The sequence below is a fragment of the Palaemon carinicauda genome, chromosome 12 (assembly GCF_036898095.1).
Source record: "Palaemon carinicauda isolate YSFRI2023 chromosome 12, ASM3689809v2, whole genome shotgun sequence".
NCBI lineage: Eukaryota > Metazoa > Arthropoda > Malacostraca > Decapoda > Palaemonidae > Palaemon > Palaemon carinicauda.
In genome coordinates, this window is record NC_090736.1 from 9297906 (window position 1) to 9324344 (window position 26439).

The window sequence follows — 26439 nt, forward strand, 5'->3', positions numbered from 1 at the left end:
GCATCATACAATTATGGCTGTAAACAATCCTGTTTCCTGGTATTCCTCTTCAAAATGGACATAAAGTGAATGATTTACAAAATGTTACATTAACCAGGTTCTATAGAGACCTCTATAGACTTTGCCATTACCCATCCCTAGATTAGTTAGAGATCTCTTCCCACTAATTTTTATGCCAATATGACGAAACATTGATGTCATGTTAAATTCAATAACCCACAATGTATTAGAAATTAAATTTATTTCAGCTTTCGAAGGGACCATCTCCCTTCCTCTTTTTTTTCTTAAGAGGAAGGGAGTTGGTCCCTTCGAAAGCTAAAATAAATTTAATTTTTCATACATTGTGGGTTATTCTATTTATCACAAATACACGAAAGATGGTGTATTTTAATGTATTGATGTCTTGTAATTGGATCGAGACCCATTTTGATTTTAGCTGTTATGCAGCGGCAAAATCAAATACATTTCAAATTTGTCGTCACCCGGAAGAAACGATAGGTTTGTTACGGAAATTTAGATTCAGGATCCACAGATAATATCATAACCATAGATGTTCACGATGTCAAAATAGACGAGAAGTTCTGAAACTTGATCGAAGGCTTCAACATGAAAATATCGGCAGGTTTTATTCCACTTGAGAAAAATAATTCTTTTTAATTATAACACTATAACAAAAAGATGGGAACAAAACGTAAATAAGTACAATAAGAAAACATTTAAGGTTCATGGATTGAAAAAAAAAGGAATTAAGAAATAACGAAGATTGGCTCACATACGTGTGATAAGGTTTGCTTCATTACTTAATCAAAATCAACTATCTAACATGAAGCGTCTTCGTGGAATCCTAAACCCAACCCCCAGCAAAAGAAAGCAAAGGTCTCCTACATCTAGGAACCAAAGGTCAGTCTACTCTAATCCATCGCTGATTGTCCATTGAAGGATCCTCGCTACCACGACTAGATGGACAGCCATCAGCGATGGATATCGTGGCTATCCGCTCACGGGGTAATTGTGGTTGCACGCGTGCTCGTTGCAACAGTTGGCGCAGGCCTCGTAACCTATGCCGAAACCCTTGGGACGACAGCCGTAATAACATGTGTCGGTACATTCTCTCGTAAGGTAGATCAACACGCCATTGACTTCGGTCCTCTCTTCCTGAAATGGAAAGCAAGTTTAATTCAAGCATCCAGTGTGTATAATAAAAGCCCCTAACCAGAGGGTAAAACTTATAATAAATAGCAAGCCCTACCTAACTGCAAGTCTCATGATGAAGAACAGTACCGGCCTCGGAGGACCAAAGGGAGCATATACAACTGTAGTCTATACATTTTCGTGTCCTGAGGAGATTTGTAAATATCACAAAAAGACTACATTGGATACACTACCACACTAGTCTGAAGATGTACGGTGGCCCACAGAAATCATTGGGCAGTAAACCAACACTATATTGACTGGAAACCTTCCCTGAAAGAGTTGATTGATGGAAACCATATTGTTCACAAGGAGAACAACTACATCAGGCTTATAATAGCTGAAGCTTGTAGCCATCACCCTCCAAGGGCCAACACTGAACATTCAACAGGATTCTAATCATTCGCTTCCTTCAAGCCGAAAGCGATATGGATAATCTCTGTAGTGGGGCAGGTCTGAGCGTGCGTCTATGAGTGTGTGAGAGTGTCTATGTATATATCTATGTATATAAGTATATAATCAGCAATTATCCTATTAAAATTTGAGGATCTCTTAATTTTGAAACATTTCACGTTTTAATTTTTAAACAACCTCATGGAACGGTGAAAAAAATAGACTTTCAGAAGTTATTAACTTGTGAAATGCATACCTATCAAGTGTCGCTCATCCTGCATGAGACTCCCACATTTTAGCCTCATGCCACGCAATCAAGCACAGTTACTTAAATTTCAAGCATAGACGAAAAAAATATTGATAACATGTGACATTCAATGCGAATGGCACTGGAGAAACCTGAATTGTCTGGATAATAAAGCATTAACCCAAAAGGACAATGTAATCAAAGGAGAAGTGTCTTACTCAAGCAGGTGTGGTGTATCTTATATTGTATACTGCATTTACTGGAACTGTGCAAGAACTGGAATTTTGAAATGTGATTTATTTTGAAATGTGATTTACTGATTACTTTCAATGTCAAAATTATCATGAGCATTCCTGTGCCAAAAACTACAATAATTTCCAGAATGGATAACTGCAGTATATACATAACATGCAAAAAGGATATATTACTTGAAGAATGAAATTACTGGAAAAAAAAAAAGTTGACAGCTCTGGAAATGTAAATGTCATATTGAAAGTATGGGAAAGCATACAAGGGAATAGCAAAGCTGAGTAATGGTCTACTTACTTTTAATGGTAAAAAACTAAATATTTACGGTACTAACGATATTCACATTGAGTTTCAAGTGTGGAAGTACTTGTTATCAATAGCTGAATTCTAATGGAGACATACTCAATAATAAAAAAAAAATTGTAGGGAAGAGAAATAAATAAGCAACTTACCCTGCAATAGATGTCTCTGTTTCCACATGTCACCAAGTAATCTGGGCTGACACTGAGACCATTATGCCGACCTAAACACGGATGTGACCAGTCATAACCGTCTTTCTTGAAATCTAGCTTACAGGAGTAACATGTGAGGTTCCCAGGTTTCACACCATGTTTGTTGACCTCACACTCATCAGCTGGCTGGGTTGTGTCAGTATCAGGTGAGGTATCCGTCTGTGGGTTAGTTCCAAAGCTGGTGGTGGATTGTTTGTCTGGTGTATTGTGAAAAGAAGGCGGGAAAGCACCGGGTCGAAATCTGTTTGGATCAAGTGGAGGAAAGCCAGGAGGTGGGAGTCCATTCGAAGGAATAAAGTTAGTGGGACCTGGAAGACCACTACCACCAGGCCTTTGATTGAGTGATGGTAATCCAGATGACGATGGCGGTAGTCCAGAAGCTGGGATGCCAGACAAGGACGGAGGGAAATTGGGACCTGCAAGACCGTTACCACCAGATGGGATGCCAGACAGAGATGGGGGAACGTTTGAAGGGCCCTGAAGGCCATTACCTCCGGATGGGATGCCAGACAAAGATGGGGGAAAGTTTGAAGGACTTTGAAGGCCATTACCTCCAGATGGGATGCCAGACAGAGATGGGGGAAAGTTTGAAGGACTTTGAAGGCCATTACCTCCTGACGGGATCCCAGACAGAGATGGGGGAAAGTTTGAAGGACTTTGAAGGCCATTACCTCCAGACGGGATCCCAGACAGAGATGGGGGAAAGTTGGAAGGACTTTGAAGGCCATTACCTCCAGATGGGATCCCAGACAGAGATGGGGGAAAGTTTGAAGGGCTTTGAAGGCCATTACCTCCAGACGGGATCCCAGACAGAGATGGAGGAAAGTTTGAAGGACTTTGAAGACCACTACCACCAGATGGGATGCCAGACAGAGATGGGGGAAAGTTAGAAGGACCCGCAAGACTACTGCCACCGGGCCGTTGATTAACCGATGGAAATCCTGATGGCCTTGGAATGCCAGGTGGTCCTGGAAAGCGATTTGGTGGTAATCCAGGCTGAGAAGGTAATCCATTTGATGGCAACCCTGACTGAGATGGTAATCCATTTGAAACCAAACCAGACCCCGGCGATGGCAACCCATTTGATGGTAAACCAGGTTGTGATGGGAACCGACTCGGTTGAAGTCCAGACTGAGAAGGAAGGCCAGACTGTGAGGGTAATCCACTCGAAGGCAATCCAGACTGAGATGGAAGGCCACTTCCAGGTCGTATGTTGTTGAAGGATGATCCGCTTGGCTGAAAGTTGGACGAAGGAAATTGATTTCGAGAACCCTGCCCTCCAGGAGGTTGAATGCGATTATTGGTGTTAGATGATGGACCTGTAAGAAGAATAAAAATCTTTAAGTTGAAGCCATTTAGAGTTAAATAAAAAAACAACAAGCAGTAATGCCAAACACTGAAAATTTGCTGTATATATCAAGTAGGTTTGTTTTTTACATTAAGATATTGGGAATAAATTTTGCTAAAAAAATTTCTGTGTACGTGTTGCCTAATTGCTCTAATGGTACCTTGTCTCCTAAAAACTATTTTACTAATCTCATTTTCAAATTTAAGTCAAACTTCACACATATAATATACCATTTTGAGACTGATGAAGAACAACTGCATTTTGTCAAAAAGCTTTGCTTTCTAGTGTTTATTTGCTGCTTATTGAACATTTGTTACCTATAAGTAACAATGAAGCAGCTCTGAACATAAGAGGTCATTGGTAACACAATGCTATTACCTTTACCTATGCAACATCTTTGGTAAGGATAAGGATGAGACTGGATATATGTATTCAATGGGCGAGTCACTAAATATGGTTATTTGCTTACTGAGATGATATTTTGAAGACTTGATGCCATAAAAGTTGTGGTGCATGCAAAGGGAGAGCCATTGTAAAGAGTGGCTAATGGGGAGCAATGTTCAAGGGAAATGGGAAATGGGGCCATGAAATCAAGGCTCATGAGGGACAGTCTTTTCTACCTGACCATGGAATAAAGTAGATACGCTGGATATCAAGTTTAAAGGTTTAAAGACCGTTCTCGAATGGCAATTGAGCTAATAAAACCGGGGGTAAAAAGTAAATATCAGGAAAGGTTGAAAATGGCATATGACGAAGTGAAAGTAAGAGAAACTGGTAATTTATAGGAGGAGTGGAAGTTAGTAAAAGAAAATTTTGTTGGGATTGCAAGTGATGTGTATGGCAAGAAGGTTGTTGGAGGCAGCATGAGGAAGGGCAGTGAATGGTGGAATGAAGGAGTGAAGGTAAAAGTGGAAGAGAAAAAGAGGGCTTTTGAAGAATGGCTGCAGAGTAATAGTATAGAGAAGTATGAAAAATATAGAGAAAAATGTGGAAGTAAAGCGCAAGGTACGTGAGGCAAATAGGGAAGCTGACCTGAGGTGGGGTCAGGGATTGGGTCATTCATATGAAGAGAATAAGAAGAAGTTTTGGAAAGAAGTGAAGAGAGTAAGGAAGGATGGCTCAAGAATTGAAGAGACAGTGAAAGATGGAAATGGACGATTGTTAAAAGGAGAGGAGGCAAGGAAAAGGTGTGCTGAATATTTTGAAAGTTTACTGAATGTTGAGGATAATAGGGAGGCAGATATAATTGCTGTTGCAGGCGTTGAGGTGCCGGTGATGGGAGATGAGAATGAGAGAGAGATTACAATAGAGGAAGTGAGGAGAGCACTAGATGAAACGAGAGTAGGAAAAGCGTCTGCAATGGATGGTGTGAGAGCTGAGATGTTGAAGGAAGGGGGTGTGACTGTACTTGAATGGTTGGTGAGATTGTTTAATATGTGTTTTGTGTTGTCAATGGTACCAGTAGATTGGGTTTGTGCATGTATTGTACCACTATATAAGGGTAAGGGAGATGTGCATGAGTGTTGTAATTCAAGAGGTATTAGTTTGTTGAGTGTAGTTGGAAAATTGTATGGTAGAGTAATGATTAATAGGATTAAGGATAAAACAGAGAATGCAATCTTAGAAGTACAGGGTGGTTTTAGAAGAGGTAGGGGTTGTATGAATCACATTTTTACAGTTAGGCAGATATGCGAGAAATATTTAGCAAAAGGTAAGGAAGTGTATGTTGCGTTTATGGATCTGGAGAAAGTGTATGATAGAGTTGATAGGGAAGCAATGTGGAATGTGATGAGGTTATATGGAGTTGGTGGAAGGTTGTTGCAAACAGTGAAAAGTTTCTACAAAGGTAGTAAAGCATGTGTTAGGATAGGAAATGAAGTGAGTGATTGGTTTCCGGTGAGAGTGGGGCTGAGACAGGGATGTGTGATGTCGCCGTGGTTGTTTAACTTGTATGTTGATGGAGTGGTGAGAGAGGTGAATGCTTGAGTGCTTGGACGAGGATTAAAACTGGTAGACGAGAATGACCATGAATGGGAGGTAAATCAGTTGTTGTTTGCGGATGATATTGTACTGGTTGCAGACACAGAAGAGAAGCTTGGCCGATTAGTGACAGAATTTGGAAGAGTGTGTGAGAGAAGGAAGTTGAGAGTTAATGTGGGTAAGAGTAAGGTTATGAGATGTACGAGAAGGGAAGGTGGTGCAAGGTTGAATGTCATGTTGAATGGAGAATTACTTGAGGAGGTGGATCAGTTTAAGTACTTGGGGTCTGTTGTTGCAGCAAATGGTGGAGTGGAAGCAGATGTACGTCAGAGAGTGAATGAAGGTTGCAAAGTGTTGGGGGCAGTTAAGGGAGTAGTAAAAAATAGAGGGTTGGGCATGAATGTAAAGAGAGTTCTATATGAGAAAGTGATTGTACCAACTGTGATGTATGGATTGAAGTTGTGGGGAATGAAAGTGACGGAGAGACAGAAATTGAATGTGTTTGAGATGAAGTGTCTAAGGAGTATGGCTGGTGTATCTTGAGTAGATAGGGTTAGGAACGAAGTGGTGAGAGTGAGAACGGGTGTAAGAAATGAGTTAGCAGCTAGAGTGGATATGAATGTGTTGAGGTGGTTTGGCCATGTTGAGAGAATGGAAAATGGCTGTCTGCTAAAGAAGGTGATGAATGCAAGAGTTGATGGGAGAAGTACAAGAGGAAGGCCAAGGTTTGGGTGGATGGATGGAGTGAAGAAAGCTCTGGATGATAGGAGGATAGATGTGAGAGAGGCAAGAGAGCGTGCTAGAAATAGGAATGAATGGCGAGCGATTGTGACGCAGTTCCGATAGGCCCTGCTGCTTCCTCCAGTGCCTTAGATGACCTTGGAGGTAACAGCAGTAAGGGATTCAGCATTATGAAGCTTCATCTGTGGTGGATAACGGGGGAGGGTGGGCTGTGGCACCCTAGCAGTACCAGCTGAACTCGGTTGAGTCCCTTTTCAGGCTGGGAGGAACGTAGAGAGTAGAGGTCCCCTTTTTGTTTTTGTTTCATTTGTTGATGTCGGCTACCGCACAAAATTGGGGAAGTGCCTTGGTATATGTATGTACGTACGAATGGCAAGGGCAAGGGACAGTGACATTGCCCTATTAAGCAGGACAATACTATAAAGACTAACTATATATACATATGATCAGCGCCTAGCCCCCTCTCCACCCAAGCTAGGAACAAGGAGAGCCAGGCATTGGCTACTGATGATTCAGTATATAGACCTATAGGCTCTCCCAAACACCCCATCCTTAGCTCACAAGAATGGTGAGATTACGGTGACCAAAGAAACTAACGAGTTTGAGCGGGACTCGAACCACAGCTTGGCGATCACCAGTCAGGGACGTTACCACATCGGCCCCCACAACAGGTGTAGTATTTTGTGGGTGCAAGCGTGTACGGTGTCCGTAGATTAATGAAAAACACCAGGTTATTGATATCAGAGGGTGGGTGTATGGGAATAGGGTTAAGAACAATAATTCAGCAGTTAGTTAGGTCAGCCTATCTTAGGTCAAGTTGGAGTCTGTGACACGTGACGCATGGGGCACGTTGATACTTAGACCAGTGACGTGTTTATCGACCGTGCACATATGAGCTGAGAAATTAGTCCTAGTCTAACTCCATAGCCAGAATTTGCTCTGTATAGACTGACTTTTGAAGCTAGCGCAACACAATTGTCAGCAACACTACAAGCTACCTAGGCCTATTATTATTATTATTATGAAAATTATTACGTGCTAAACTATAACCCTAGTTGGAAAAGCAGGACGCTATAAGCCCAGGGACTCCAAATGGGAAAATAGCCCAGTGAGGAAAGGAAATAAGGAAACTACAAGGAAATTAATTAATGTAATGGCAGGAAAGATCAAACTTGGTGGGGAAATGATAAGACCCTAATGTATGAAGGGGGATATGATAGCCTGGTTGACTAATAATAATAATGATAATAATAATAATAATAATAATAATAATAATCTTTATTTCCGCAAAAGCCCTACACAGAGTTACAATATGGGTACAGTGATAGTAGACTTATGACATCAGTAAAGAAAAGATAAGATATTCAATAACACTAGTGATTGCAGTACATCATTAGCAGGTTGAGCACAGAATTCGAAGGTCAGGAGCGTATGTAATGTTCGTTGTAAAAGATACCACCAGACTTAGATGTGAAAAATACGGTAAGGGATAGGTGCAGATAAAAACCAAATTTAGGACCTACAGATATATAAAATATGTGACAGCAGCAATGGCATTTTTTTTTTTTTAAAGTACTGACAGAATAGTAGCCAGGCTTCAAAATGATTAAATATGTGACCGGCTTCATACCACTGTACTTAGAAGGAAATGCCTTACATATGGGAAAGCTGAAAAGCTGACTGGCAGGATATGGAGACGGTAGAGGTTAGGCTCAAAAGGTTTTTGCAATAAAGCCAGTGATAACAAATGGGCAGTAATTAAAGTTGAAGTGGAGTGGGAAACCGGTGGACATTTTTTACTCTTGTCAGATTAAAAAGAAATTCACCATCATTTATAGTATTTAATGACATCTTAAGAAGAATATTTAACAAATACCATGCTATTTGTTCCTGGAATGCACAGAGAGAGAGAGAGAGAGAGAGAGAGAGAGAGAGAGAGAGAGAGAGAGAGAGAGAGAGAGAGAGAGAGAGAGAGAGAGAGAGAGAGAGGGGGGGGGGGGTAAATTTTCTGGTTTGGGACGACGAAAGGTATGGCAAAGCATAACCTCACGAAGGTGAATAGCATTTTGCATAAAATAATGACACCTGGAACGACTCAGATGAATAATAGCAACTTGAAGCTTCTTAGAATTTATGAATCCATTCTGTTACCTCCACATACTTTGCCTCCTCCCCCCCCCCCCCCCCCAACCTTCCGGTTGAGAAAATAAGGCGACAGAACTTGACATATTTAGCCTCGTAGAATTGACAAACGTCCTTGACTGGTGAACGCCACACTGGGGTTCGAGTCCCGCTCAAAATTGTTAGTTACTTTGATCGCTGCAACCTCACCATCCTTGTGAGCTAAGGATGGGGGGTTTAGGGGGAGCCTTTAGATATATCTGCTGAGTCATCAGCAGCCATTGCCTGGCCCTCCTTGGTCATAGCTTGGGTGGAGAGGGGGCTTGGGCACTGATCACAAATAAGGTCAGTCTGTAGGGCATTGCCCTGCTTGATAGGGCAATGTCACTCTCCTTTGCCTCCGCCATTCATGAGTTGCCTTTAAACATTTAAACCTTTAAGAGAAGTATAGAGAAAAGTCTAAAAATCAAATAGAATATTTACATAAACAAAATAAATTCATATGAAAATACAAATGTAACTGATGATTAATTATATTTTAACATGATTTAATTTCTACAGTTCACTACATCAAAAGTATTTTTTTTAAGTTTTTATGAAAGATTTATTTTGATGTTACTGTTCTTAAAACATACTATTTTAATTGTTCATTACTTTTCATGTAGTTTATCTATTTCCTCATTTCCTTTCCTCGCTGGGCTATTTTTCCTTATTGGAATCCTTGGGCTTATAGCATCCTGCTTTTCCAACTAGGGTTGTAGCTTAGCTTATAATAATAATAATAATAATAATAATAATAATAATAATAATAATAATAATAATAATAATGTAACGGCCTCCTGAAATGTGCGTGATTACATGCAGGTACTGAGTTCATAGCGCAAAACGTGTAATGAGTCATTACGTATACAGGGTTGAAAAAAATAATATAATCTAACTGATGTTCTACTTCCGTACATTCACATCTCTTAATATCTCTTATGGAATTTTTGTGTTTCAAAGTTCCATCCATCTGGTCCAAATATAGATTTGTATAAATATTAATTATTTTCTATCTACGAAGCTTCTATTTATTATCGCCTTTCCTTAATGATTTATTTGATCTCGTGCGTTTTAATGGAACAGGCTTTGTTTACCGGATATCATTAAAGACTACAGGGAATAGTTAAAAGAGAGCTAGTTGGGTCTCTCTCTCTCTCTCTCTCTCTCTCTCTCATATTCACACTCTTTCCATCAGCACTCAGCCTGAAACTAATTACCTCCGCCAACGAAGTTGGAAGGAGGTTATGTTTTACCCCCTGTTTGTGTATGCGTTTGTTTGTGAACAGCTTCCTGGCCACAATTTTAATCGTAGGGTAATGAAACTTGCAGGGATTAACTGTTATGTAAAAAGTTGGAAATGATTAAATTTTGGATGGTCAAGGTCAAGGTCACGGTCAAGCAAAATGTCCAATTCACGTAATCAGCCATAAGTTTGAACATATGAAAATCCACGCCAATTAATACATGTTAAAGTCAAAGGTTAATGTCAAGGTTCAGTAAAAGGTCGAGAAATAAGCTGCCGCGGCGGAGGTCTGCGCTCTACTGAGTGCCCCTCTAGATTTATTCTTTATTGTTAAAGCTTAGTTTACCATAGTTATATGCAAAGTTAATCTCACACATATAGAACAAATTCCTTTTTATTTCTTCCTATAACTATAAACGTCACTTAAAATAATTCATAATTGTCGTCGCAGTCAAATGTTATGGTTTTTTTGATCCATAGAAAAACTAAAAACGAGAGAACTTGAATGAAGGCATAAATACTTTACAAAGATAAATATCTCGTCACAAAACCGTAAATTTGACTTTTATATGACAAAGCTGATGCAACAAGTTTTCAATGTTGCTTTTCAATCATTTTGGTAAAATAATGCAAGAAAATAAACTTGCAGGAAAATACAAATAAATTCTTTAGTCTTGGGTAGTGCCATAGCCTCTGTACCATGGTCTTCCACTATCTTGGGTTAGTGTTCTCTTGCTTGAGGGAACACTTGAGCATACTATTCTATCTTATTTTTCTTCCTTTTGTTTTATTCAAGTTTGTTATAGTTTATATGGGAGATATTTAATTTTATGTTGTTACTCTTATTAAAATGTTTTTTTTTTCTTTCCTCACTAAGCTATTTTCCCTGTTGGAGCCCATGGGCTTATAGCATTCTGCTTTTCCCACTAAGGTTGTAGCTCAGCAAGTAATAATAATAATAATAATAATAATAATAATAATAATAATAATAATAATAATAATCTAAAGACGTAAATAAATATTAGCACATCGAAAAAAATAAAAATAATATCAAAATACAAAAGGAATATCAATAAAACTAACTCATACAAAAAAAATACAAAAAATGAAATTGACATTATAGCATTCCAAAGTCTCTCTGTGTGACTCACTCAAGGAAGGACACAGCCTGTAAGTGTCAGAAAGGACACAGCCTGTAAGTGTCAGGAAGGACACAGCCTGCGAGTGTCAGGTCATTCGTTCAATAGTTATTACCCTGGTTATTACCCTCGTTACAGAGCCCCGGCCTTCCCAGGAAATACCTGAGGACCTGACATAAACACGCAGGTCCTTTAGATTTATGCTCACACGACACTAAGTCCCCCTCACCAACCTTTACAGCACACGATATTGATATTTCTGCTTTCCTGCTCAAGTCAAAGTGCTTGATATGTCTTACATAACGTTACTTAAAATCAATGGAAGAAAGGCGAAGGGAATTCTAGAAATAATGGACAAAATGCCAAGGTAATTCTAGAAATTAATGGAAGAAATGCGAAGGGAATTCTAGAAATAATGAAAGAAATGCCAAGATAATTCTAGAAATAACGGAAGAAATGCGAAGGGAATTCTAGAAGTAATGGAAGAAGTGTGAAAGGAATTCTAGAAATAATGGAAGAAATGCCAAGGCAATTCTATTCTAGAAATAGAGGAGGAAGTGTGAAAGGAATTCTAGAAATAATGGAAGAAATGTGAAAGGAATTCTAGAAATAATGGAAGAAATGTGAAAGGAATTCTAGAAATAATGGAAGAAATGCCAAGGGAATTCTAGAAGTAATGGACGAAATGCCAAGGTAATTCTAAAAATAATGGAAGAAATGTGAAGAGAATTAAAAAAATAATGGAAGAAATGCCAGGGTAATTCTAGAAATTAATGGAAGAAATGCGAAGGGAATTCTAGAAATAATGGAAGAAATGCCAAGATAATTCAAGAAATAACGGAAGAAATGCGAAGGGAATTAGAGAAATACTGGAAGAAATGTGAAAGGAATTCTAGAAATAATGGAAGAAATGCCAAGATAATTCAAGAAATAACGGAAGAAATGCGAAGGGAATTAGAGAAATACTGGAAGAAATGTGAAAGGAATTCTAGAAATAATGGAAGAAATGCCAAGGCGATTCTAGAAATAATGGAAGAAATGCCAAGGTAATTCTAGAAATAATGGAAGAAATGTGAAAGGAATTTTAGAAATATTGGAAGAAATGTGAAGGGAATTCTAGAAATAATGGAAGAAATGTGAAGGGAATTCTAGAAATAATGGAAGAAATGTCGAGGACATTCTAGAAATAATAGAAAAATGCCAGGGTAATTCTAGAAATAATAGAAGAAATGCCATGGTAATTCTAGAAAAAAATGGAAGAAATGCCAAGGTTATTCTAGAAATAATGAAAAAAATGCCAAGGCGATTCTAGAAATAATAGAAGAAAGGCCAAGGTAATTCTAAAAATAATAGAAGAAATGACAAGGTAATTCTAGAAATAATGGAAGAAATGCCAAGGCAATTCTAGAAATAATGGAAGAAATGCCAAGGCAATTCTAGAAATAATGGAAGAAATGCCAAGGTAATTCTAGAAATAATGATAGAAATGCCAAGGTAATTCTGAAATAATGGAAGATATGTTAAAGTAATTCTAGAAATAATGGAAGAAATGTCGAAGCAATTCTGGAAATAATGGAAGGAATGTGAAGAGAATTTTAGAAATAATGAAAGAAATGTGAAGGGAATTCTAGAAATAATGAAAGAAATCCCAAGGAAATTCTAGAAATAATGGAAGAAATGTGAAGAGAATTCTAGAACTAACGGAAGAAATATCGAGGCAATTCTCGAAATAATGGAAGAATTGTGAAGGGAATTCTAGAAATAATGGAAGAAATGTCGAGATAATTCTAAAAATATTAAAAAAAAAATGCCAGGGTAATTCTAGAAATAACAGGAGAAATGTCAAGGCGATTCTAGAAATAAGAGAAAAAATGCCAAGGTAATTCTAAAAATAATGGAAGAAATGTGAAGGGAATTCTAGAAATGATGGAAGAAATGCCAAGGTAATCCTAGAAATAATGGAAGAAATGCCAAGGCGATTCTAGAAATAGGAGAAATGCTTAGGTAATTTTAGAAATAATAGAAGAAATGCCAAGGTAATTCTAGAAATAATGGAAGAAATGCCAAGAAGATTCTAGAAATAGTAGAAGAAATTCCAAGGTAATTCTGAAAATAATGGAAGAAATGTGAAGGGAATTCTGAAAATAATGGAAGAAATGCCAAGGTAATTTTAGAAATAATGGAAGAAATGCCAAGGTAATTCTAGAAATAATAAAAGAAATGCCAAGGTGATTCTATAAATAATAAAAGAAATGCCAAGGTAATTCTAGAAATGAAAGAAATGCCAAGGTAATTCTAGAAATAATAAAAGAAATGCCAAGGTAATTCTAGAAATAATAAAAGAAATGCCAAGGTAATTCTAGAAATAATGAAAGAAATGCCAAGGTAATTCTAGAAATATTAAAAGAAATTCCAAGGTAATTCTGAAAATAATGGAAGAAATGTGAAGGGAATTCTGAAAATAATAAAAGAAATGCCAAGGTAATTCTAGAAATAATAAAATAAATGCCAAGGTAATTCTAGAAATAATAAAAGAAATGCCAAGGTAATTCTAGAAATAATAAAAGAAATGCCAATGTAAATCTAGAAATAATAAAAGAAATGCCAAGGTAATTCTAGAAATAATGGAAGAAACGCTAAGGCAGTTCTGAAAATAATGAAAGAAGTTTCTGTGATTGATTTAAATTGGTGGCATTGGGATTTTGACTTTATTTCTGGCGCAAAACATTTTCGGATCACTAAAATTTCTACAATGACTAAAATTTTGCGAGGAGGAATCTCTCTCTACCAGTAACTTGAGTGAAATTGAAAATCAGAAATCCTATTCATTCTGGATATATTACAACTGATGCCATGATATTGACTCTTGAAATAGTTTATCCTGAATTTTCCAAAATAATGATTCTTTTAGCGCTATATACTTTAAGAATGTAGGATGAGACTGAACGGGAATATCAAGATCAGACCTGAATGGAGGAGGATAAACAACGTAAAAATTACAATAAATTTAATGGGAGTAGATAACTATTGACAATAGGGAGGCTAAATACTGTCAATAAACAAATGAATGAATACAAAACCCGTTGACCCTATTGGTTGGTTCGAGATCTGAAATGAATAATACTAGAATAAAAGATGGCAGAGAGAGAGTTCGAGCAGAATACCACAGCGCAAAACTAAAACAAATAGGGCAAGAAGAATCGGTACAGAAATTTTTGAAAAAAAAAAAAAAAAAAATCCCTCGGTTTTCTACATTACATCACAAATTCTTTCCTCCATGAAAAAAGGAGTTCCAAAATCCCTTTTGATTTCACTACATTTTTCTAACTCAACTTGAAAGTGTTTGTTTCGAACATTTAATGTTCTCATTTACCCACAAAACTTGCCCATTCACTGAATAAAACTTTCATTAACTTCACACTCATATAATCGTTTACCATCGGCAGCTTCCGTCTTCGGCGTTACTCGCTTTCAACGACCTTCACATCCTCAAAATCCGTTCAATGTCCAATCTTTATTTTTTCTGCGGACTTCCATTACCCTCACCAAAAACTGTGAATTCTTTCTTCTCTCATCGTGTCATCATCTAGTTTCTCTTAACCAACTGTAGGAGTCAGCACCGTTCAGGCACCTACCCCTATCTATGCTATCTATGCTAACATACATTATGAAATTTCAAATTCAATTTAGCTTCATAAAAATATGCAACAATTCTATACTTGAACATTTATAAAATCTTATGAAAATTGCATTCTACGTATTCCGTATAATTTCTCCAACAATATAAAATAACTTTCAATTCTGAATACAACGTAAATACAGACTCTAAATTGGCAATACTCCCAAAACGCCTAATGTCAATTGGAAAGATAATATCGTAATTATATTCACCTACAATACGCTACAGTGTATACACTTAAGTAATAATTTCCCTATAATTTCCCTCGTTTGTTCATTCCTTATTAGAATAGAACATTCATACCTTAAATTAGTTCTAATTATGGCTTTGATCTACATTAATAGTTTCCACTCTGACATCACAAAAGCCTTTCGCCATACAATGACATAATGCTGTATTGATGACAAACATCGTACATCAGGCAACAGAGAGGGACGCACGAAACACCGTACTTTGATGGCATTGTTGACATGAGTGTTAACAGTTCTTCTACTTGCAAGGAAGTACCCAAGACTCTTCTTCGTTACAATTCCTGAGCGAATTGACGATGGGAATTTGACTTTCAATATAAGTAACTTGTAATAAAGGAAAACTGTTTCCTGTACCTCGAGTGTCACAAGTCTGAAGGAAGTATTTGAAATAGAAGTTGGAGCAGGGAAGTTATTATTATTATTATTATTATTATTATTATTATTATTATTATTATGATACCTCTTAGATTTGCTCTAAATAAAAAGTAAATAATAAAAATAGGGCAAAATTAAATCAGTTTGGACAGCCAAGTGCGTGGTTTTTCGGATGAAAAATTAGAAGGCAGAGAGCATATAAACCTACAGCGTAGAGAGCATGGTACACTGTAAGCAATACCCATCCATAAAAAAAACAAATAATAAGATCTTAAACTTATGATGGAGAGACGGTAAGATAAGAAAATCCAATGAAGCTACATGATTTTTGTCTTTTTCTTTTCCGAATTTCTATAGTCAATGCAGACAGAATTTTCCAGAATTTATCAGAAATAAAAGTGACATAAAAATGAGAGAGAGAGAGAGAGAGAGAGAGAGAGAGAGAGAGAGAGAGAGGGAGAGGAGAGAGAGAGAGAGAGAGAGTAAAATGGTTGGAATAATAAGGAAAATTTTGGTTTATCTGAGATAAAGAAAAATTAAATGACGAAATTTTCACGTTTTTAACAAACATTATTCTAAAAAATAACAAAAAAAAAACTATAATTTAGCCAAACATCTTAGCACAATATCTATGCTGTTTTGAAAATATAAACCAGAAATATTGCAAAAAAAAAAAAATCTAAAATAAAAATAAAAAAATGAAATGTTCCACTGGCTGGAGTAAGAGTTGAATAATACCATTGTTATCACCACCTATACAATGCTGTAGAATTGGTAGCTCATGATATCTGTCTCAGGGTCAAATTAATTATCGAGGTCGCGTATAGTGGGCCTTTCATTCCGATAAAAGCCTTGTTATTGGCTCTATAAATAGACGTATGCATTAATGCTATTGTATGGAAAAACCCCGGAGTAGAGGAATAATAGTCGGAAAGGCTGATAGTTGACTACATCTGTATACATACATACACACACACACACACACACACATATATATATATATATATATGTGTGTGTGTGTGTCTGTGTGTGTGTATAATTACTTCTAACCGTAAATGAACATTTTAACATGTTTCTCAAAAGGCCCATAAAAGAAGAAACAAAGTAAAATTAAACTAATCAGTATATTATGTACTGTACACCGTGAAGAGGACCATTGTGTATTGATTGAAATATAGTGACTTATTTCCATTTCTTTTGTTTCTTTTGTGGGCCTTTTTGAAGAAACAAACACACACACACACACACACACATATATATATATATATATATATGTGTGTATGTATATATATATACGTATATATAAATATATATATATATATATACATATATACAGTATATATGTGTGTGTGTGCGTGTATATGTATATATATATATATGTGTGTGTGTGTATATATATATATATATATATATTACCCTAAAATTTTTACTTTCGAGTCACCCTGCTATATAAATAATATTATTCCCTCTCTCTCTCTCTCTCTCTCTCTCTCTCTCTCTCTCTCTCCCTAAAAACAGAAGTAAAAATCATCACAAGAAATCAAGGACACAAAGATTTTGACCTCCCACAAAATATTAGTAAACAAAATAACAAATAAACAAATGCATAACATTGCCAGATTCCGGAGACATCTTTCTTTGTAAACATAATTTGCTGAATGAATGTTTTTATTGCGAATGTTTACAACAAACAAGCATTGCATGTTGTATTTCTGCATGTCATGAGATTCTGCCTGCGAGACATACATCTAATAATAATAATAATGATAATGATAATGATAATGATAATGTTAATGTTAATAATAATAATAATGATAATACCTCTTACTACTACTACTACTACTACTACTACTATACTACTACTACTAATAATAATAATAATAATAAATAATAATAATTATAATAATAATGTTCACAGTTCCCCGGACGTCATTTCGCAATGGCGATTTTTTTCAATGCTTTTTTATTTTATTTTTGAGATGATGAAAAATTGTTTTACTAAAATATTGAACTCGGTAATATGTTTTCCTTTTGAAGTTATTATCTTAATAATACACCGTACAATGTATTAATTTGTCATATACATTTTCAAAGAGAGAGAGAGAGAGAGAGAGAGAAGAGAGAGAGAGAGAGAGAGAAAGAGAGAGAGAGAGAGAGAGAGAGTTTTTTACCTTTGTAGTGGTAGTGTCAGATCCCTCCTGATTTTGGGTTTACATAACAATTCTTATCACCAAACTGACAACTATTTACAAATTAGTCCTCTTCAAATATAATAACCTTCAATTAAAAAGAGTTAGTAAGATATGTCCGATTTCTTCGCAAGTCACACTTCCATAAGCGAAAAAAAAAAAAAAAAAAAAAAAAAAAAAACGAGGGGGGTGGGTGAGAAAACATAACTAAAGCAGCTGGGGCCCCCGGAGGCTAGCGCAATTTTTAAGCTATTATTTCATGCATTTGAAGCCATTTTCTCCATAAAATCTAATTTATAGTGTGAAAAATGCATAATTGCTGTGGCCTCATTGGTAACGTCTCTGCCTGGTGTTTCCCAGTCGGGGGTTCGAGTCCCGCTCAGACTTGTTAGTTGCCATTAGTGTCTGCAACCTTACCATCCTTGTGAGCTAAGGTTGGGGGGATTTGGGGGGAGCCTATAGGTCTATCTGCTGCGTCATCAGCAGCCACCTGCCTAGCCCACCCTGGTCCTAGCTTGGGTGGAGAGGAGGCTTGGGCGCTGATCATATAATATATGGTCAGTCTAGGGCATTTGTCCTGATTGCTAGGGCAATGTCACTGTCCCTTGCCTCTGCCATTCATGAGCGGGCCTTTAAACCTTAAAACCTATGTAATACATAGAACATTTCAGCCGTAATCTTTGCAATCACTTTCAGTACAAGACTATACATTCCCGGGAAACCTCATCAGTTGACTGACTACCTTGGAGTTCTATCTGAAGTTATGGGAGCGCCTACATCCTTCCGTTTAATCATCAACCAATAGCAATTCTTGACTCTTCGATTTGTAGTTAGTCTCTCCAATTCTTCCAACTTGAATCATATCACAACCACAATCTCTTTATTTCCAACTCATATATAATGAATATTTTACCACTTGGTGGAGAGAGAGAGAGAGAGAGAGAGAGAGAGAGAGAACACTAACTGATCTAACTGTTAAAATCCAACAGAAAAAGTTCAAGACGAGAGAGAGAGAGAGAGAGAGAGAGAGAGAGAGAGAACACTAACTGATCTAACTGTTAAAATCCAACAGATAAAGTTCAAGACGAGAGAGAGAGAGAGAGAGAGAGAGAGAGAGAGAAAACTAACTGATCTAACTGCTAGAATCCAACAGAATAAATTCAGGACGAGAGAGAGAGAGAGAGATGAGAGAGAGAGAGAGAGAGAGATATGATTTCAATCTTCCACGACTCTTTTACTACATTCTTCTTGTAGTAACTATTGACCGGATGATGTTGATTATTGTTTTAGTTTTTATCAAAATTTGAAGGTTTTCGTAAATTCCGAGATTTATATCACGAAACCTTTTTAATTTCATCACGTTAGATATTCCGAAGAAAAGTCTGGTTTTTTATTACTTTGAAGATTTTTCATTTTTTCCCCTTTTCATTTTTGTCTACTCTAATATTTTTTTTTTTCTTCAAAGAAACAAAGTTGCCTCAAAAAATGAAAACCCCACCTTGGTTTGAAACATAAGTTACATTTAGAACCAGTAAACTTATGTAACAAGTAAAGAACTATGGAGTTTCTCATGCCACGTAGATTTGTTTATCCTGTCACATTTCAATTTTAAAAATGATATTGAACAAAAATAGTAACAACCAAATTACACTGTAATCCCATTTGAGAATTTCCACTTTCAATAAATAGAAGTTTTTTTTTTTCCCTATATATCCAACAGAACAAAAGCTAACTGGTAAAAACTGCCATATCAGAGTTTTCTGAGAATTGATCTTACTCCCTCAAAGAGTTTTTATCGTCAATTGATAAATGCTTCAACCCATGGTTTAAGTTTTACTCGTCACTTGATAAATGCTCCAACACATGGTTTAGTCTCCTTAAAAATGGTCATATCGAAATACTTACAGCAAAGTAAACAAAAACACACTTAATTTAGCAACGGGAATATGCACACAAACAGATCATGAATAAACATAAAAATCGAATGATACTGATATAAGAAAATTTGCTATTATAAACTTGCATAGAAAGAGCATAAACAGGCGGGGGTTGGGACATGGATGAGGCATTTGTTCTACAGTGGACAAGCAACAGCTGAAGATATATATAATATATATATATATATATGTGTGTATGTATGTATGTATGCATATATATATACTCTATATATGTATAAATATGTATATATATACGTATATATATATATATATATACCATCCCTACTTTTATCACATGTGTTTTTTGCTAGTAATATAATCATATAATTTGTAAACGACTTCACTTATTTAATAAGTAATCTATTACCAGAACGAGAACTAAAGCTGATAGAGAGACCTCGAAGTGCTCTCTCTCTCTCTCTCTCTCTCTCTCTCTCTCTCTCTCTCTCCAAGACAGCACCTCTCCGGACAAACTGAGCTCCAATTAGTTTTTCACGATAAAGGAAAACTGCTATTACTTATCTCCAATTTATTATATGTTGTAGACAAGTGTTTCGAATCACTTATTAAGTGGCTTCATCAAGACTAAATTTGTTGGACGATGGAATTACACTTTAATGCAAAGGCTCTTGAGGTGAAAGTTTTGAGATACAAAAATAATTTCGTTATTCAGAAATTAATCAACATTTAGAATGGGAAAATTTGCCAAGCAAATGCAGCATATTCCACTCCTCCACCCCCCCCCCCACACCCACCCACGCAACCTTGGACTGGCCTATATTAATATTTTCCAGAAATGGATCCCCCGGTAGATTTACAAGAAATCATTCTGAAATGGTGTATGCAAAAATTGTGAATAAAGTCCTGTGGGCATATATTATAGGCATTTTCCATACCAAATTTCAGGTTATGTTGCTTAAATACAAGGGCAGAGAAGCAAGAATTAAATTTCTTTGTAAAAAAAAAAGCCGAAAAATACTGAAATCAATCATTTTGAAGTGAGGTAGAAGAAACACGTGCCTTAAAATCCTCATACTAAAATTTCAGGTCATTAGGTGTAAATATGAGGTATACTACTACTACTACTACTACTACTACTACTACTACTAATAATAATAATAATAATAATAATAATAATAATAATAATAATAATAATAATAATAATAATGAGGACACATGAGCCGAAAAATCTTTGGTCTAAAATTAATAGAAAAAAATGGAAGAATTAACCAATTTGAACAAACGTATGCCGAAAATGTTGATGACTCCCTATTGGTATTCATCTAATGCCCATCCGTGCCAAGTTTCAGGTCATTCAAGTCATCATACCAGGGCACAGGAGACCATCATATACGTTTTTGTCAAAAAAAAAAAAAAAAAAAAAAAATTAAAGGTATGTATAACAAGTATGAAAGATGCCTGGGTATTAGCCACCTCGATCTTTGTGCCAAATTTCAGGTCATTTAGCCCACAAATGACAGATGAATCGGGTTGAAGATTTAACAGCAGAAGAAGAAACAGCAGGAAAAAACAGTATATTTCCCTCCCATGGGGAGAAAATATAGATATTGATTAATAAAAACGTGAAAAAATCTTTGAAATGAAAAATTTTTATGATTCATTTTGAAATACAAGAATTTGTCCAGGAACGAGTTTACCTCTCAGGGAATTTGATAAGAACTGATCAGGAAACCGCGACCCAATACAGAAAGGAGTGAAGCTGAAGAGGAAAAAGATGAAAGGGTTTTCGTAGTATTCGGGAGGGGGGGGGGGGCATCTGCAGCGTTTATTTTCCGACCATTCTTTACGTCTACCTTTTAACGGGAATATTTTCGTCTTCAATCTAGTTTTAGTCTTTGAGGAAAAGCTCGGTAACTGGCCTCGCAAGATCCGGGTGTTTATTTTGAAGGAAGTCCTTAGAATCATCATCCTTTTCTCATTGGCTTTGGGGTTTCATTTTTTTTCTCTCCTTATGCACCTCGTGCCGAATGGCTTCCCCGGCCCCTGTATCTATATGGCCCAATTACTAAAAATCAAGATATGAATTTAAGCAGAACAACCTATTATATGTCACTACAAAAACAGGAGGCATTCAGTTTAGATCCAAAAGAAGTCTCCGATCGGCGCCAAGATCAGATTCTCAGAGTCTTCGGTATTTGAGAGGAACTGATGGAAGACTTCGTTCTATGCCTGAATGTAGCACATCTCCCAGGTTAAGCCCTCGTTATAAAATTATTTTAGTGCTCCTATAATAACTATATTTTTTAACATATTGTGAAAATAATGTTATAATTAAAATCCAAAGTAATATTTTGTTTCACAAAATCATCACTACAAATAAAATTAGTGCCATATTTAACACAAATTTACATAATACTTTCCTATCAGTTTTTCTTCCAAAGGAATTTCTAGTAAAGTCTGCAGATTCCGTTTGGTCTTCACGGTCCTCAGCTGCCCGGTATGTATTACTGTTGAATCTCTTCTCTCCTCCTATCTTTCTTCCTCATTGGCAGACAGGTCACCTCTCCAGGGTTTCCCTGGAGTTGCCCGGGGGCCGTGGCTCGGCTGGGACGCGCCCTCTTGGAGGGTCTCCTGACGGAGCCATGGTCGCAAAGGCGCCACAGTGGTGGCATAATGTCCCCCCTTTGAGGATCGACTCGGAGGGGCCCGGGGACCACCTTTCCGTCGGCCAAGAAGAACTCTTGCTGGGTCTACTCGAAGTGGGGGCTCTCCTCTGGGCTTTGCCTTGAGTTGAGAAGCCTACCTTCGAGGTTTCCCGGGGAACAGGAGGTCTTCCTTCCTCTCTTTCTCTCTCTCTCAAAATCTTCTTCTTCTTCTAAAGGGCTTTGCGGAGACCAAGTATTTTTTTTGTGGGGTGGGGATGATAACCATGTTTGATTGGCCCGGGAACACAGAAGAGGTGATCGCAGTCAGAGCACTCGAGTAAAATCTTGACGGGAGGGAATCCTGAGGTGAAGTCTAGGGACCGCCGGATGCGGTAATTGAAGACTTTCAGACACTCCGAAGACGTGCAGAATTACTTTTGAATCTCTTCTCTCTTCCTATCTTTCTTCCTCATTGGCAGGCAGGTCACCTCTCCAGGGTTTCCCTGGAGTTGCCCGGGGGCCGTGGCTCGGCTGGGACGCCCTCTTGGAGGGTCTCCTGACGGAGCCATGGTCGCAAAGGCGCCACAGTGGTGGCATAATGTCCCCCTTCGGGGATCGACTCGGAGGGGCCCGGGGACCACCTTTCCGTCGGCCAAGAAGAACTCTTGCTGGGTCTACTCGAAGTGGGGGCTCTCCTCTGGGCTTTGCTTGGAGTTGAGAAGCCTACCTTCGAGGTTTCCCGGGGAACAGGAGGTCTTCCTTCCTCTCTTTCTCTCTCTCTCAAAATCTTCTTCTAAAGGGCTTTGCGGAGACCAAGTATTTTTTTTTTTGTGGGGTGGGGATGATTACCATGTTTGATTGGCCCGGGAACACAGAAGAGGTGATCACAGTCGAGTAAAGTCTTGAGGGGAGGGAATCCCGAGCTGGTCTAGGGACCGCTGGATGCGGCAATTGAAGACTTTCAGACACTCCGAAGACGTACAGAATGCTGGCCCACAGAAATCAAGTGACAATAAACTAACGCTGTATTGATATTCACATTGGAAACCTTCCCTGAAAGAAGGAATTGACGGAATCCAAATAGTTCTCAGGAAGAGCAACTACGAGGAGTTCATAGTAACTGAAGCTGTAAGCGTGGCCCTCCAAACGCCAACATTAATCATTAAAAGGCTTTCTAATTGTACACTCTAAATAGTTTAGTCGAAACAGTGTTTATGTAATAGAATAAAAGAAGAAAAATAGGTCATAGTTTCTTTAACCAAATAGTAGTTAGTAGTAGTAGTAGTAGTAGTAGTAGTAGTAGTAGTAGTAATTTCAATAATAATAATAGTAATAAAAAAATAATAATAATAGAAATAAAAAAAATACTACTACTACTACTACTACTACTACTACTACTACTACTACTACTAATAATAATAATAATAATAATAATAATAAACAATAGTAATTTCAATAATTATAATAATAATAATATTAATAGTAATCTTCTTCTTCTTCTTTGTCTGCATCTTTTCTTTCTCTTAATAATAATAATAATAATAATAATAATAATAATAATAATAATAATAATAATAATAATAATAATAATAATAATAATGATGATAATAACAATATTAATAATAATAATAATAATAATAATAATAATAATAATAATAATAATAGTAATCTTCTTCTTTGTCTGCATCTTTTCCCTCTCTTAATAATAATAATAATAATAATAATAATAATAATAATAATAATAATAATAATAATAATAATAATAATAATAATAATAATTCAGGTCACAATTAAAATTCTCTTAAAGTATTCGGGCCACCACTAACCCCTGATGCAAATTGCCCACATTGGAATGATAACAAAAAGTTTTAAGAGTATTGTTATATGCCAGAAAGATGTTTTAGTATATCTTAACATTCTGGAATAAGTACAAGATTTGATGATAGTTGTCAAAAGACACGCTGCCTTGAAATATAATGTGAAAATGCCTTGAAACAATGTGGAAATACCTCGAAATATGTGAAAATGACTTGAAATGTTTGAAAATGCCTTGAAAACTCATGTGAAAATTATCTTAAATATGATGTGAAAATGCCTTGAAGTATGTGAAAGTACCTTGAAATATGTGATTATGCCTTGAAATATGTGAAAATTATTTCAATATAATGTGAAAATGCCTTGAAATATGTAAAAATGCATGAAATATACTATAAAAACTACTTTAAATACACTATAATGTGAAGATGCCTTGAAACAATGGGAAAATGCCTTGAAATATGTGAAAATGCCTTGAAATAAAATATGAAAATGACTTGAAATATGTGAAAATGACTTGAAATATGTGAAAATGCCTTGAAAAATAATGTACAAATGCCTTGAAATATAATGTGAAGATTACTTTGAATATGTGAAAATATCTTGAAATATAATGTGAAAATTACTTTAAATATAATGTGAAAATGCCTTGAAATGTAATATGAAAATTACTTTAAATATGTGAAAATGCCTTTAATATAATGTGAAAATGCCTTGAAACATGTGAATAAGCATCGAAACAATGTGGAAATGCTTTGAAATATAATATGAAAATTACTTTAAATACGATGTGAAAATGCCTTGAAATATGTGAAAATACCTTGAAATATAATGTGATAATTACTTTAAATTTAATGTGAAGATGCCTTAAAATATGTACTTGAAATATGTGAAAATGCCTTGAAATATAATTACTTTAAATATAAAGTGAAAATGCCTTAAAAATAATGTGAAATTGCCTTATGAAAATGCTATGAGATATAATGTGAAATTGCTTTAAAATAGAATGTGAAAATTACTTTGAATATAATGCGAAAATGCCTTGAAATATGTGAAAATTACTTTAAATATAATGTGAAGATATTGCAATAGGCACACAGGCACAAAAAGTCAAGGGGAAAAATGCAAAATTTAGTTCCATATCGTCTCTCTTAGAAACGATGACTTTGGAGACATTAACATATCAGTTTTAATTGTGGTTATTACTGATATACCAAAGTGGTTGAAAGAAATACATTATAATAGCAACCAGCCAGCCAAAAATATATTTAATAAAATCTAATGCAGCACAATCATACTTTGCATTATTATTATTATTATTATTATTATTATTATTATTATTATTATTATTATTATTATTATTATTATTATTACTATTTGCTAAGCTACAACCTAACTGGAAAAGCAGGATGCTGTAAGCCAAGGGACTCCAACAGGGAAAATAGCCAAGTGAGGAAAGGAAATAAGGAAATAAACATGAAGTTTAAGAACAATAACATTAAATGAATCTTTCATATATAAGCTATAAAAACTTCCAGATAACAAGGAGAAGAGAAACAAGATACAAACTATGCCCGAATGTACCCTCAAGCAAGAGAGACAACTTCATTTAATAATTCAATGAAATCGATAAACAATTAATAGCATGTTGCAACAAAATTTCAAAATGACGAAAATTGAAATAACAAAAATTATTTCTCTAATAACTTAATTACATATAAATGAAACAATTAAATACAGAAAGTCCGCTACTTACAAACTTAATATGTTCCAAGAGGCTTTTTGTAAGTCTAATTTTTGTTAAATTTTATCCTAGGGTAGGCCTAACCTGAATCTTATGCCTATGATTTCAAGCTACTAAAGTCAAGAAACACTCAGGTTTCATATGAAATAGATATCAAGTTATTACAAATGTCATTTTGCTTACTGTATCAAATGATATAATATTGTTTGATTATAGCATTTCTTTATCTTTGTTACTTTCACTTGGATTTGTGTTTGTAAATCGAATGGTCGTAAGTCGAACTTTCTCCGAATGTTCGCAAGTCGAGTGCTTGTAAGTTGAGGACACTCTGTACTCTACAGGAAAAATACTTAATTTTGCTATAGAGAATTTCCCTCTAAACTCTGTAATACTTACGCTGGCCAAATGCTCCCACTGTTAAGAATAACACCAACACTACACTCAGTAACTTTGATGATACTGAAGATGCCATCATCACAACTGGTAACTTCATTTTAAAATGGGAAGTTTTAGAAGGAAATAAAGGCATCTTTCTTGACTCTAATATAACACTCATTTCACAATTTGTATTTGGTACAATTTCTTCATGACCTGTAGACTTTCTGTTACATTTTCTCATGACATTTTAATCCTTTTT

The 26439-nt window shown here is 36.0% G+C and overlaps 1 protein-coding gene across 1 annotated transcript; it reads right to left on the bottom strand.

Annotated features, from left to right (window-relative positions):
* Nucleotides 1–356: 356 nt before the first annotated feature.
* Nucleotides 357–26439, bottom strand: LOC137651208 (collagen alpha-1(X) chain-like). Its single transcript, XM_068384389.1, has 3 exons — nt 26199–26439; nt 2533–3911; nt 357–1155 (listed from the first exon to the last, which is right to left on the bottom strand). The coding sequence occupies exons 1-3, from the start codon at nt 26419–26421 to the stop codon at nt 991–993; spliced, it is 1767 nt and encodes a 588-aa protein (XP_068240490.1). The 5' UTR covers nt 26422–26439; the 3' UTR covers nt 357–990.

Excerpts from the sequence above, each read along its gene's own strand:
- LOC137651208 (XM_068384389.1), bottom strand. The coding sequence starts at position 26,421 with ATGAGAAAATGTAACAGAAAGTCTACAGGTCATGAAGAAATTGTACCA. Across the intron at positions 3,912-26,198 it reads AGTGGGAGCATTTGGCCAGC|GTCCATCATCTAACACCAAT; the intron begins GTAAGTATTACA and ends TTCTTCTTACAG. Across the intron at positions 1,156-2,532 it reads ACAGAGACATCTATTGCAGG|GAAGAGAGGACCGAAGTCAA; the intron begins GTAAGTTGCTTA and ends TTTCCATTTCAG.